General features: G+C 40.9%; 2 protein-coding genes across 3 annotated transcripts; both read left to right on the top strand.

The window, feature by feature from the left end:
- The first annotated feature begins 1,330 nt into the window (after nt 1-1,330).
- LOC117382893 (homeobox protein Hox-A11a-like) lies at nt 1,331-3,822 on the top strand. Its single transcript, XM_033980133.2, has 3 exons — nt 1,331-1,892; nt 2,919-3,057; nt 3,412-3,822. Exons 1-3 carry the CDS (start codon nt 1,331-1,333, stop codon nt 3,503-3,505), a joined length of 795 nt encoding a protein of 264 aa, XP_033836024.1. The 3' UTR covers nt 3,506-3,822.
- Nucleotides 3,823-8,282: 4,460 nt separating this feature from the next.
- LOC117382712 (homeobox protein Hox-D9b-like) lies at nt 8,283-13,287 on the top strand. Of its 2 annotated transcripts, none has more exons than XM_055227433.1 (2): nt 8,283-9,027; nt 10,220-13,287. In XM_055227433.1, exons 1-2 carry the CDS (start codon nt 8,355-8,357, stop codon nt 10,465-10,467), a joined length of 921 nt encoding a protein of 306 aa, XP_055083408.1. In that variant the 5' UTR covers nt 8,283-8,354; the 3' UTR covers nt 10,468-13,287. The 2 variants fall into 2 exon arrangements, with proteins under 2 accessions (XP_055083408.1, XP_033835833.1); XM_033979942.2 differs by having other exon boundaries at nt 8,289-9,027; nt 10,223-10,877.
- Nucleotides 13,288-13,935: the final 648 nt, after the last annotated feature.

The following is a 13,935-nucleotide window of genomic DNA, read 5'->3' as shown; positions in this document are numbered from 1 at the left end:
CCATACAGGACCATACAGGACCATACAGGACCAGTACAGGACCATACAGGACCATACAGGACCATACAGGACCAGTACACCCCACTGCAGCTCCGTGAGGTGCAAGTTGTTCAACGTGTTTATCTGTAGGTTTGTGTCAGGTTGGACATCGTTATACACATGGACACATGGCGTAACTACGAAACCACCTCTTCGTGCTGCATGTATCACAGTAAAAATAACACTCGTGTGTGTTGAGCAGTGCGATGAAAGCAGACAGAGGATTTACTGCTCGATACGCCATGTAGATAAGACACATTTCAGAGGAAACTTTACACATGAGTGTCCGTGACGTCCCTCGCGGCTGTGCGCACTTCCCCGGGCCGCGCAAAAGGACGAAGAAAACCCATGACTCCACTAAGCATGTTTTCAAAAGACTTGTTAGAGGGAAATGAGCGTGTAATCTAACACTGCAGATGTGAAGCAAATCATACAATCTATTCTATCAATTCTTTCAAAGCCAACTGCTCTATTTAGATTTTTATCATAAGCAAAATATTGGTGGTTTCATTTTACTCGCGCCTTTTATGTATGCTATTTTACACGACTCAGTCTAAATAAAGTGGCCTGTAGGCCTATGCTGCATGCTCACTTAGGCCCACAAGTTTCTCTAATGACCTGATAATAATTTCCCAAAATGACAGCGCAGTGACTAGAGTAAATAAGCATGACTATTCGGGGAATGCAAACAACTTTATGAGCACATCTCTCTTTGACTGACTACAGTGGCTTTGACCGTGGGCCTAACATAAAAGATGAGCCCATTATACGCTTTAGCCTGTATGTGGGACATGTGCATTTCTCTAAAAGTGTAATACATTTTACAGCACAGTCATGTGATACGCACGTCGCTCTAAAGAAAAGCACAGGCTGTAGTCTTTTCCTCTTAAAAATGGGGAAAAAAACTTTTTTATGCCGTATGCAGCGACACGCCTTTATCTCGTTAGGACGTCCCAATAAACGACGTCTTTATATGTTATTCCGCAGATGCGTAAATCTACCAAAATGTCTGAAGTTTGACGTATGGGTGTGTGGTACATGTGTGTGTGTCATGGGGCAGGCCTGGCGTGCTTTTTGAAAAACATGCAGCCCAGCCTGCAGCTCTATACACTGTACTCACACACTTTGGAGACACTCCACTTTTTTCCACTTTTCTCAAGTTGCACTGTTTGCGTTGGTGTAGGCCTGCTCCATCAGCTCGGACAGCGCAGGAAGTTCACTTTTTCATATTTAGGTTATTTCCCGCATGTTGGATATTGACTCTGTACCTTTTTTTGAATAATTTTGACTAATGTATTTGCCAAGTTGTTACAACTTTTCTTCTAAGTCTGACTTTGGCACATTAGCGCAGGCATCGACTTTGCTGGACCATGGCAACATTTCCGCCAGAAGATTGTCAGAGTACAAGAGTTACTGGCCACACGGCTCTCCAGGCAAATGGAGCGTGTATCAGCCACACCACAGCGGCCCCCCGGTGCCTCAGCCCTGCTTTAACTCTTCAGCAGAAGCGGCGTATCACCGGGAGCAGCTGTACGCGGCCCCGGCCTTCCACGCGCAGGTATTTACCGGAGACACACACGGCTTCCCCGGGAGCTACCGAGCGCCAGGGCCGGACGCACCGCTCTACCTCAGGGCTGCGAGCAAGAACAAGATTTTACCGTCTGCATTTGATCAGTTCTTTGATTATTCCGAGGAGGGGGATGTCAGAACACAAACAAAACAAACAGAGAAGGCGCCTGCCCAGACCAGCAGCGACTGGACGAGCTGTCAGAGCAGCGAGAGCGCCGAGGAGAAAGAGGCTGCAGACGGAGTCAGAGAGGGCGAGGAGGAAGAGGAGCTCTCCGAGGGCCCCTGTGAGTGTATTCTGTGCACACATTTAAGCTTTAAGCGCACTCTGATAAATGTGAGTGTAACCTACAGTATTCTGAGAGAAAACGAGGCTAAAGTAAAAGTCTGCGCGTTACACAGGCCCGTGTCAGTGTTTACATTCAGACTGAGCAAGAACTGAGGAGCAAACATATTTATTACATGTCAAATGTGAAATCAGCTTCAAAGAAGGCCTAATAGTTATTATTCTTGCCTCACACTGCTGTATAACAAAAACATAAAATAATAAAAAAGTGTACATTTTACTTACAGGCAGGTGTGAGCCGGTGAATGTGACTGACCTTTATAATTAATGCACAGCCCATAGGAATTAACACTACATTTATTAAAATAATATATATTTTAGTTGTACAATTAAGCGTGTAAATCTACCTCTGTGCATGGCTTTATTCAGTGTTGGGGAGAATACTTAGAAAATGTAGTACACAATACTGAATACCTGCAGTAAAATGTTTTTTGTAAAATATTCTGTGACAAGGTCCAATAACTGTATCCTGAATAATTGTGAAAGAATAGTTTCACATTGAGAGGCACCATATTCTAGTGTAAACACAGGTCACATAGGATTCAAACAGTCTAATATCTGTTGCAATGTGTTTTTATTCATCACAAATGAAAGAATTAAAAGAACGCGCACACACACACACACACACCACAAGAGCCGTTATTTCTCATTTTCTTACTGTTACCGTGGATTTGTAAGCCTAATTACGTGATGAAGTACCGTCATGTATTCTTAGATTTAAGAAACTGTATTCTGAATACCACCAAATAAAAATCAAATATAACCGGATACAGTTACTCTGGATTAGTATTCTGAGTATGTATTTTTGGGACACGTATTTAGTTACTTTCCAACATTGGCCATTTTGAACTTGAGATCTTTCCATGCAGTTAAAAAGTAATCCCAGGGCACATTACCAGATTACTTCGAGTAGAGCATTTGATATTAAAAATGTTCTAATGGATCTACTTTGTCGTGTTTTTCACAGTAAAGCCTTGTGTGAGGAAAAAGCGCTGTCCATACTCCAAACAGCAGATCCGAGAGCTGGAGCGGGAGTTTCTCTGCAACGTCTACATCAACAAAGAGCGCCGCGTGCAGCTATCCCAGCGTCTTGGCCTCACAGACCGGTCTGTTATCTCCAAAAGAAACTGAATCACTCTTGACCTCACTCTCCTCTCTCAAGAACACCCCTCTCTAAAGGACACTCCTCTGAGCTGTAAAGAGAACTCAAAGGCTGCATGATGAGTATAGACTGTCACACCTGGACTGATGCCCTGATAACACATTTTAGGTTACACCAAGGTCAAACAGGTCCAGGCTGTTATCAGCCTCACAAAGCACCCCCAGAGGCCATTCAAACTTTAACTCAGTCTGTCTTGTTTCACTTTTCCACATAAATATCATATAAACAGTGTTCTCATTCTTCGTACCTACACCGATAGACGTGTTTGTGTTAATCTCATCTCTGTGTTGTTTTGCAGACAGGTGAAGATCTGGTTTCAGAATCGAAGGATGAAAGAGAAGAAACTGAAGAGGGAGAGGCTGCAGTATTACACGGGATACCACCTGTTTTGATGAAGAAAAACCAGAGCTGTGGACTTAGCCCCACATGTACTGTACATGTGCCCTATTTATAAGCAGGGTCTGTTCATATCAAAAGTCTACGGCCATAAGCTTGGGCTTTAAAGTATCATATCCTCACTTGTTTCTTATTGTTTTAAATGTGTAATTCAGTGCACAGTGTAGTAACTCTTAAACCCTTTATTCCTCTATCAGTGTAAATGTAAATGTAAAAACATGAGCTCACACGATCGCTGCTGCCGCGTTTGAATTACATACTGGGTTATGCGGAAAATAAGGCTCTAAATCCGATTATGGCACAGTTCCTTTGTCAAAGCACGAATAACAAAAACATAATATGTGAGGTACAATCAAGCACTTAGTTTCGCCGTGACATAAATAATCCCATTTGACTGTAGATTTGAACAAACATTTGAAGAATTCAGCTGTAAAGTGGACTATACCGTCTGTACTTATATACTTATATACTTCTGTTGTGATCTGGTTTTTAGGGGAGTTTCAGTTCTACAAAGAAAAGTAACATGGACAAACCCAGTGAACCTAAATATGTCTCTTTTATGGTTGTGTTTGCATCATGTGATTGTCCTATTTTTATGTATGAAAAAACATTGCTATTGTTTTAAGATAAGTTTGTGTTTCTAATGTTTACATAATCGTCTATTGAAGCACTTAAACACAAGCACAGACAATCGTTTTTGATATTTGCAGTGAGACTGTTTTGTGATGCTGTTTTTATGTAATTGCAATAATACACACAAGAAAAAAACATTTGTGAATCCTGTGTTTTCTACATGTGTCAGTTATATATATATTTTTATTCAAATTTGAAAATCTTACAACACCTTTTTAATGTTTAAAATGGACTTACTTTTTTTTTTTTTTGTATTTTGTATTTTATTTTTTTGAGAGTCCAAGTGCTCTCATTAGGTCTCACTGAGTAAATAAAGAGAAAGAAAGAATAAAACAAAAGACAGCATACAAAATAGCATAAACATTAAATAAACAATATAGAATTCACAACTGATTTTTACAGCTAACCAAAGTCAAAATGGTCCGTTAGTTCATTAAGAAGCATTAAAGACTGAGAGGTTTGTTATTATCTCGACATTTCATCGTTTTATAATATCTGCAGCATCAATCCCTCTTGTTCATTTAAAAAAAATTCACAAATGTAATGAGTTTTTTGGTTGATTGTGGCGTTTCGACCCAGACTTTGAACAACATCAAGCCAGTCTGCAGAAGGAGTCCAAGGCTGTAAATGAACCTTGAACCGCAAAGCCCCACGACAGCGTCACAAGTGGCATTTCCTCTGCTTTATGTCTTTATGGGGGCTATAGAGACAGTCTGCTGCTCTGCTCTTTGTCTCCTGCATCTGTGGACCACGTAAAGAGAGGAAAGAGAGACCAGGACACATGAAAGCACAGATTGTCTTTCTGTGACCACCGAAAATCACCCAACCTAATGGCCTACAATAAAGCTCAAACGCACACTCAAACACAGCCTCTTCCAAAAGCCCTGCTCTGTCTATAGGCTCAGCCGAGACGCACGCAAACTGAACACATTCCACTTAAATAATACAAGATTTTAAAGAAACTGTAAGATTTAGATTTTAAATTTCATAAATATGACCTAACCGTGTCCCAGATACATGGAGAACATGTTCAAATCAAATATAGCTTTTACTCATAACAATAGTAATGATGATTTATTATTTGTATTTGTTTGAAAATATATTATATTTGTTGTTTTGGTTTTCAAAAAGATTATCCAATTAGACTTTTAGGATTCAGGATTTTAGTCTTTGGCACATGACTGTATGACTTATTCTACTAGATGATTAGCTCCATGTTGCTTATAAATGTGTACACATTATTGTAGCAATGGAACATTACACATAAACATTACAATTAAAGTCATTTATTTTTATTTGAATATATTCATAATTTTACTCTTACACATTTTGAAAGAACAGTCCAATGGTCCACTAGTCAATCACAATTATAGCAATTATTTAAAAATATTAATTTTGTATGTTTTTTTTCTATTTTTTATTTTTATAATTTTTTTGTTTTGTTTGGGGGGTTTTGTTTTTGTTTTTTTGTTTTTTTGTTTTGCTTTAGATTATCATTATTAAACGAAATGGTTATTTTATGTATTTTTTGCCAAGTTTAAAGAACAGAGAGTTCCAGTAAAGTAGAATATAGCAGGTAAAAAAGCACATTTCTAAATGTGTTTGTGGCACATGCTGCTGTGTGCTGTGGTCCTGCTGTGTGTTTGGGAGTGTGTGAGGAGCACAGTCCTGCAGAGGTTTGTAATTGAACCTATGGCAGCTGCATTTAGCACAGGATTAGTCACGTCTGGAGGGACACGTGACAGTAACACAGTACAGGAGGCGGATTAGAGAAATTCTGCAGCATTAGATTCTAAGAACATGTCGAACCTCTGAGATCAGACCTGAAGGACACCTACAGTCCTGTGCGGGTTTAATCACGCTCTGCACAGCTCCAGGAGACACACGTCCTCTGTGCGTAATGAGAACAGGTGTTTCTTATTTAAGGACATTATGGATCCTGTAAAGTTCGAGTCAATAGAAAACTTCAGCTGAAGGTTAATGCCAAAGTCAAACTTTATGAAGACGTGACTACTGTGTTATTCACTCTGTGTTTTTACTACACTTTTAGTCACATATAAACCTCCTGAGTTGCCTCAGATGCCCTACCAGTCTGTGCTGCTTGAGTTCAGTAAATTCTGCGGTTTCTGTCCACGCTCAGTGGAATAGCTGTAGCAAATTTAGTTTGTTCATGCAATTTAGAAAAAAAAATCCTATAGATTCCTTGATTTCCCTAGAAATCTGTGTATTTTTTTTAATTTTATAATAGTTAAATGTGCACCACCTCCACCGCAGCTGGAATTCTGAATATTACATTTTTCCTCGAAGGCATTTGATGATTAAATCTAAACTTCCCAGACCAGCAGGAGGCGCTAAATATGCACAAGAGGCAACAACCAAGGTCTACGTGCAAGTGTTTGTAGAGAGATCCTTCAAACTCACAGCAGCCTCAGCCCGCGCGGCTCTGGAGCATTAGATGATTATAGTGTCAGAGGAAAAGCACCAGTCCTCCTGTTGGACAGTGATTCACGTGCTCACTGTCTGAATTAGCCTCTGAAACTTTTACTCCTGGAGCCTAATGTTTAAAACGAGTAGCCTAATAAAATAAATTAATTTATATTGAAGCGTAAGATTTTCCATTTACGCCAAACGCAGAGGCGCATAAAGCTGTGAGTGGAAATGAGCTGAACACAGGAATGTGAAAGGCCGTGGTCAGACAATGTTTCATAGTAAAATTAAATTAAATTAAATGGTTTTGTTTTTTTCTCAAAGGGACTGGAGCGATTATCAACTAAACCAGGATTATTGACAATACATATTTATAACAGACTTTATTCTTTATCCTTTATCGAGTTATGTGCCATCAACACACACATTTATCCTAATTAAATATATTTGGATGTGTTTAATGCGACGGACACGGCGACAGTGCTGCGCCCACAGACACCACCAGACACCACCAGACTACACCTACACCAGACTACACCTACACCAGACTACACCTATACACCACCAGACTCCTGCTCTGGAGGTGACATCACTTTTATTGGTTATGTTTGACTTGCAGATGGAGGCGTCTTAAAACTGGATCCGAAACTATGATTTCACCAACGAAAATAATCAACACTTTGGAAACGCTGTGTGTTGTACTTAATGCCACAGTATGGCACTTTAAAAAAAACTAAACAAATAATAATAATAATAACTGATCTAATAATAATAATAATAATAATATAGTATAAATAGCTAAAATTCAGTTTTTATTTTTTGTTTTGTTGTGTTTCATTTTGCTTGTGTTTACTGCACTAAAAACGTAGAAAAACGTCCTCATTGTGCGTGAGTTTGCTTGTTTGCATGTAAATGTTGTTTCTTTGGTTATAATATTCCATAGTATGGCATTAAACGTATCTATATCCATGGAGAATGATCTGATTTTAAATATTACAGATGATCCGCCACCTCCAGAAAGTTACACACTGTGGCTTTATTGTTTAAAAATATTGTATTATATTTAGTGAATAGAGAAACGCATATTTGTGTTAAAATAAATATTTACTTAGCACTCGTCTTTTAGGCGCGTGAAGGCCGTGCGTAATGTGTGCGTAATTGCGCTGAAGGCTTTTATAGAGGTAGGCCGGTGATTTGCATGTTTTTATACTAATTATTTTAATGGCGGTCATCTCAAGGTTATAGGTTTTGTGTAGTAATAGTCCTGCTCGGCCTGTACCCAGTGTAAACATGCCCATCTGACAGTGACTATGACCCATCCAGCCAAAGTAAAGACGTGTTGTGTGTAATAAAATAAAGTAGTGCTGGGTTATAGGTTATGCATGGTCGAGGAATGTCCCCATACACACAAGCAGACAGGCGCACACGCACGCACTTAACCCACGCTCGTAAACATCTTGGTGCTACTTTTTATTCGGCTTGTAAAACCCTGCTTGACGAGCAGAGTATTAAAATATTTCGCCTACATCCAGACTCATCTGGCAGCAGACAGTAGGCCTACTGTCACATTTCTGCGCACAAAAGAACCATTTGATTTATTCCCCACACTGGGTAAATACAGTCCAACCATGTGATCCCCCTCACAGCCAATAGGCGGCCGAGGAGAGGGTAAGGGCAGGAAAAAAATTACTACCATTTTAGGGGAGGATGTACGCCACTATAGCAGCCCATCTAAGGTTTTACAGTCGCACTTAAGTGGCTTTTTATTGAAATAATAAAATAAACATGTCGCTAACGAATTATTATTCTATGATGGGGCTCCAGAGCGACGAGCCGTACGGAGCACACTTCATCCAGGGAGGTGTGCAGGGCGCGACGGCCAGCTGCTCCAAGCCAGTCCGCGGCGTTGAAGAGGAGGAAAGCCCGGGCTCTCACATTCCGGATTTCTCTCATTTCTCAAACAAACAAACGGGTCTTAACGGCTTTTCTCCGTGGGCGAATACGTCCTCTTCATCGTCATCTTCACCGCAGCTGCAGTCCACTATCCCGGGGCTTTTCCATCCACATCCCCTCCTGAGCCACCATCACCCGCAGCACGCGTATTATGGCCCACAGTCGCACCCCGAGCACCTCGCCCCTGCTGCGGCGTCCGAGAGCAGGTTTGTCCGCTGTTGGGAGGGGGCTACTCCTGCGCAGGAGTCTGCGTTAACGCAGGCGTTCCCCGCGTGTCTCCCCCCGCAAAACGAGCTCTCCAGTCCCACCGTGACGACCTATGAGGCGGTAAAACCCGAGAGCTCTCCACCGTCCAACCCGAGCCCCGAGGACTCCAGCTTCGCCAGTCCGAACGAGGTGGTCCTCGAACGGCTCGGGACCGCCGAGGAGCTGGGTAGAAAACCGGAGCCCAAGAAGGAGAGCGAGGAGAGGAAAGCCCCGCCGCAGCCGCAGCAGTCTGAGCCCGGTAAGGAGCAGCTAGAAGTTTACTGCGCTCAGGGATGTTTATTAGACTTTACAAGTGCTAATGCAGGTACGTGCGAGAGCCAGAGTGAGGAGTGCGGCCTGTGCAAAGAAGGAAGTGTGTGTGACTTTTATTGCCCTATAAATGTCGAGTAAACGACAAAATATAAAAGTTTATTGTCCATTCAAATAATTAAATAGTTATTTAGCAGTTTGTCACGATAGGAAGTGCGCAGGTTGGGTCCAGTGCTACTTTTCTTGCATGAGACTTATGGACAAAACATATTCAGATTTATTTTTCTTAAAAATGTGTTTAAGTGCAAAGCACAGTTCTGGCCGCGCTGTAGCGCACTGAGTTTACATTATATTAATTACATTTGACACACGTGATCAAATGTGTTCCTCCATAATACAAATGTGTTTTCTGCAGTCCCTAATGAACCTAATGAAATGTCTGTTTTTATACAGGCCAACAATTGTCTGTGTAAATCTGAAGCACAGTGTTATTTTGGTGCTGTGTCTTTAGTCCTTTAAAGTAAAATTTAAGGCACCTTAAAATGTACTTTTTGAAGAGGAATACCTGTACTGTATTGTTTAATTATTTAGATTATAAATGTAAGCATAAGGAAACATGTGAAAAGTCTGAATTGATGACTCAGGCCTCCGGTGGTACTTGTTGCTTGTGTCTATAATTCCCCTGCACTCTGTGGCTTGGTCACTGTTTAAGTGGCCTGTAAAGCATGTCATATCAGTCAGCATACAATTCTGCAAATGAGATTCACTTTGGCTATTTTTCAAATATGTCTCATGAGTTACTTTATAATTTATGACTGGAGCTGTCCTTCCAAAAATGCTCCTCTTTAAAGATGTACACAAGCAGGATCCTCCAGCATAATTGTACATGATGTCTTATTATGGTAATTATGAAAATGGAGGAAGGACATCAACAAGCAGAAGCCGTAACTCTTGTCTGCAGAACTGAGCGCTATCCTAATTTATCGAGCAGTGTTTTAGAGTATGGTTTTGTTTCCTAATGAGCCCAAAGTTGCAGGCTCATAAAGCCGGTTCCTGGGGCCATTCTGGTCTTTTAACGTCCCTGTTTGAAGTGGTGCCGCATGCAAACATGCACATACTGGAGGCGGGGAAACTATGTACTGGTGTGTGGTTACACTCAAATCTGTCTATCTCCTCTTCAGCAGAAAACCCCTCAGCCAGCTGGATCCACGCCAAGTCCACCCGCAAGAAGAGGTGTCCTTATACCAAGCACCAAACCTTAGAGCTGGAGAAAGAGTTCCTCTACAACATGTACCTGACACGGGACAGGCGCCTGGAGGTGGCAGGACTCCTAAATCTCACCGAGCGACAGGTGAAAATCTGGTTCCAGAACAGACGCATGAAGATGAAGAAGCTGATGATCCGTGAGAGGAGGAGTATCAACGAATAATGGCGTCCGTCGCTAGGGGAGATGGGAAGATGGTGACATTAAAAAACTGAAGTGCCCTAGAAATGTGCACCATCATTAGTATCACCTGCAGTAGTCAAGGTGCTGCTGTGGCGGAGAAGTTGATGATCAAACTGCGGGGGAGACCGGGGTGTGCTGTAACGCTTGTTTTAATCGTGCTTTAGCTTGTGGTCATCAGAAGATTAAACTTGACATCGCTGTAAAAACATTTAAAACAGTTAGCTGAATAGAATTACTTTTCTAGCAAACAAACCTAGTTTAGTTACGCGAGTGTGACTATTCAGTTTGTCGTTGTGTGGAAGAGTTTTGTCAAATTCTTTAGGCTATAATATTCTCTACATTTAGGAGCTGAAGCTGGCCATGGGTTTTAGAGCATGTGAAAAATCTGCGCCGTTGCCATAGCGGTTAACAATTCAAAACAGTCTATCACACAAATGGCAAAAAGTACCCAAAATGGCGGCTAAAAGTAAAGAGACAATAAGTAGGTTTTGCGTAGGTCAAAAAAATCATAGTAAATAGTGGCTTCAAAAGGGTCTGAGGAGAAGAAGTAGTTAGCTAAATAGAATACTTTTTTATCAAACAATCACATCTGTTTTTAATACAAGTGCATAGTTTAGGTGAGAGGACCTGACCTATAGTGAGTTACACCGTGAGACAAAGTGCAGAGGAGTTAGGGAGGTCCAGTGTGGAGTTTGGTTTTCATTTTGTTTTGGGATGAGTTTGGTTAAGCTCGCGTGTCTTTTCACTCAGCTGTGTGCACGAGAATTTTGCAGAATTCTTTATGATGTTCTCTAGATTATATTTTCTGATCCGAAGCTATCCGCGCATTTCAGAGTGAAGAAAAACTAAATATTCAGTCACTGGAAATGCCAAAAAGTCTAAAACCAATGACACAATAAATAGCATTTGCACATAGGTATCGCAAACGTAAATTTCAATTCTTTCTTAGATCATACCTGGATGACAGAGGGATTACACAGGCATGTTTGCGTAGGGAAAAAAAATCATTAGTAGCTTGAAAAAGATGTGATAAATTGAGAGGAAACACACAGCCACATAAGTCATCCGAGGAGAATCAAAGTGCTCGTCTTGATCTGATCACATCTGTTTTGGAGATGGCTGTATTTCTAAAGTGAAATAACCTGACACATACTTGACTTCTCATAAACTGTCTGTGTTTTCTGCCAAAGTATGAATCATGTTTTATGATTAGCCAAATGCTAAAAGTACTGTCCCTGTTAAAGTGCACGACAGGAGTACAGCCCCACAGCAAGAGAGAGACATCGACTGTGCTCGTTGGAAAAGTTATATAGGAGGAGGAAATACAAAAGTCAGTGGTCGAGTGTGAACGCAGTAGTGCTCAAGTTTTAGGCTCAGTTTTGTTGTTAAGGGAACGTATTCATGCTTCGTAGTGATTTTCACACCACAATGATAATGAAAAAACCTATTTGTTCTGCTAGTTAAAATAATTTCTGTCAGAAGAAGTCAAATGTTCTCATATATATGCACTTTTTCAGTAACAATACTAGTTTTGATGCTAGCTTTAGTGTCAGTTTCTATATTTTTTTATTTTCTTTAACAACCGTAGAATTAGTGATGCAAGATTAATCGCAACAGAAACCGCAATTCGAATGGTCACAATAAGAAAATCGCAAAGACTGACATTTTTTTTAACCACTATCTTTTCTTCTGCAAACTTTGACCTCACCCTGTAGTTTAAACCTCTACAAACCCACTCTGAAACACACATGATTCTTGTTTTAGTTCATCAATTCAGATTTCAGTCTTATTATGCTCCTCTGCGTCTTCAAAATGTGAACTTTGAACAAAATCTTTCTATTAAAACGCTCGTCGCAAAAAATCGCAATTAGACGTTTTTCCCAATTCCTGCAGCTGTACCTTGAATGTAACTCAGTGCCATAGAGTTTTGTATATAGCCACAGTGAGCCTATAAGTGACCGTTCAAGTCATAAAGTTATCTCTGAAGGAAACAACCTACTTCCTATCCCCCCACTCTGGTTTGACCACGCGTTGTGCGCCCATTGCGACCTTTTCCACACTCTGTAGGTGTAACATTAGATTATGGAAGCCTAAACATTTACAGTAGTGCCTTGTAGTGTTGTCAGTAAGACTTTCCTACAACAAAGGCGGTGAGGCTTGTGCAGAATTCACATGATAAGAAGACAAGAGGCTTATTACCGTATATCACTTGTGTTTTACGACGCCGCTGCCTGGAGTGTCTTTACGCGTTACAACTCTCCCCAGTCTCCCCTAAAATATGATTACAAAACGTATTGACATATCGTTCTTCAAAGCGGAATAGACTTGGTTTATTTGTTTTTATAAAAGTGCATGTGGCCAAATGAGCGTCTTTGTTTTATTGTTGTTACTGTTGTAGTCCGTGTTGCTTAAATGTGTACAGTTTATCTGTTGTTACCGTGGGTCTCATGATACGAACACAACACAAACCAGTCATGGCTAAGCTACAGTGTGACAGCAGTCTGATGGTCATGTCTCCTCCACCTTTTACCTCCCATTTAGCTCCAGCCGTTTCCACACAGACGATTGCACAAGTACTTTTGTTTTATAGTATTCCAGTTGTATAGATAGTGTGAACACGTTAATGATTGTACAAACAGTGGCCATTTTTGTTCATTCTATCGAGGCAGTCACAAGCCACGCATTCTCTTTGGGGAAAAAGAAGCTCCCAGGCTATGTTAGCCTACAGGCCTGTATGTGTGTGTGCAGGGAACAAGGGGCGCACCCCAGGCCTTCATCTGTTCATTTTCAACACAATATGCTGCTCGTGTACATTTTTGTATCAAATAAAACATGGCTGACGTTGGTGAACAAAACCTTGACTTGTTTTTATGGTGGTTGAATTTATAAGATAGATAAAATTTCCTAATGTGAGCTATGTAGGCCTGCTTTAATTCACTATTTACCTCTGAAATAAGGAAAATGACACATGCGCACGCTGAGTAAACGCTTTAACAACAAATTTCAGCATGTATGTAACATGAAATTTGGAAAAAAAAAAAAAAAGGTTAAAAGCAAAAGATCAAACAGAGCATAGCAATGATGGAAAGCTGTAGCGCCATATAAAAAAACTAATCAATAACAGTGTCTTTACGCACACGGCGCCATTAGGCTATAAGTGACCTCAGCATTCATCAAATGTTCAAACTCGTATATGAATTAAAGCAGAACAGTGGATTTTGGTCCATTTACTGTGAGGACAGTAGTATTCTCTAGTGTGCTGTGTTCCGCACGCATGCACTGCCCCCCAATCAGGGACGTGTAGACGCAGGAATGTTCGCCTTGAAGCAGACGTGTCTCAAAGTCGTCTGCAGTAGCCTACCCGACGTGACTACCTGGACGGGCCTGCGTCAGGTGTGGACCAGGGTTACTCCAAAAAAGACATGTGTTTGTGAGCGCTTCGTCAAAGTC

Source organism: Periophthalmus magnuspinnatus, chromosome 15 (genome assembly GCF_009829125.3).
Source record: "Periophthalmus magnuspinnatus isolate fPerMag1 chromosome 15, fPerMag1.2.pri, whole genome shotgun sequence".
Lineage (NCBI taxonomy): Eukaryota > Metazoa > Chordata > Actinopteri > Gobiiformes > Gobiidae > Periophthalmus > Periophthalmus magnuspinnatus.
This window is presented reverse-complemented; position numbering and strand designations above follow the sequence as displayed.

Bases quoted from the DNA above. Each gene is read 5' to 3' on its own strand.
- LOC117382893 (XM_033980133.2), top strand. From the start codon at position 1,331: ATGTATTTGCCAAGTTGTTACAACTTTTCTTCTAAGTCTGACTTTGGC. The intron at 1,893-2,918 runs GTGAGTGTATTC...TGTTTTTCACAG, and splicing joins GGAGCTCTCCGAGGGCCCCT to TAAAGCCTTGTGTGAGGAAA. The intron at 3,058-3,411 runs GTCTGTTATCTC...GTTGTTTTGCAG, and splicing joins CGTCTTGGCCTCACAGACCG to ACAGGTGAAGATCTGGTTTC.
- LOC117382712 (XM_055227433.1), top strand. From the start codon at position 8,355: ATGTCGCTAACGAATTATTATTCTATGATGGGGCTCCAGAGCGACGAG. The intron at 9,028-10,219 runs GTAAGGAGCAGC...TCTCCTCTTCAG, and splicing joins GCCGCAGCAGTCTGAGCCCG to CAGAAAACCCCTCAGCCAGC.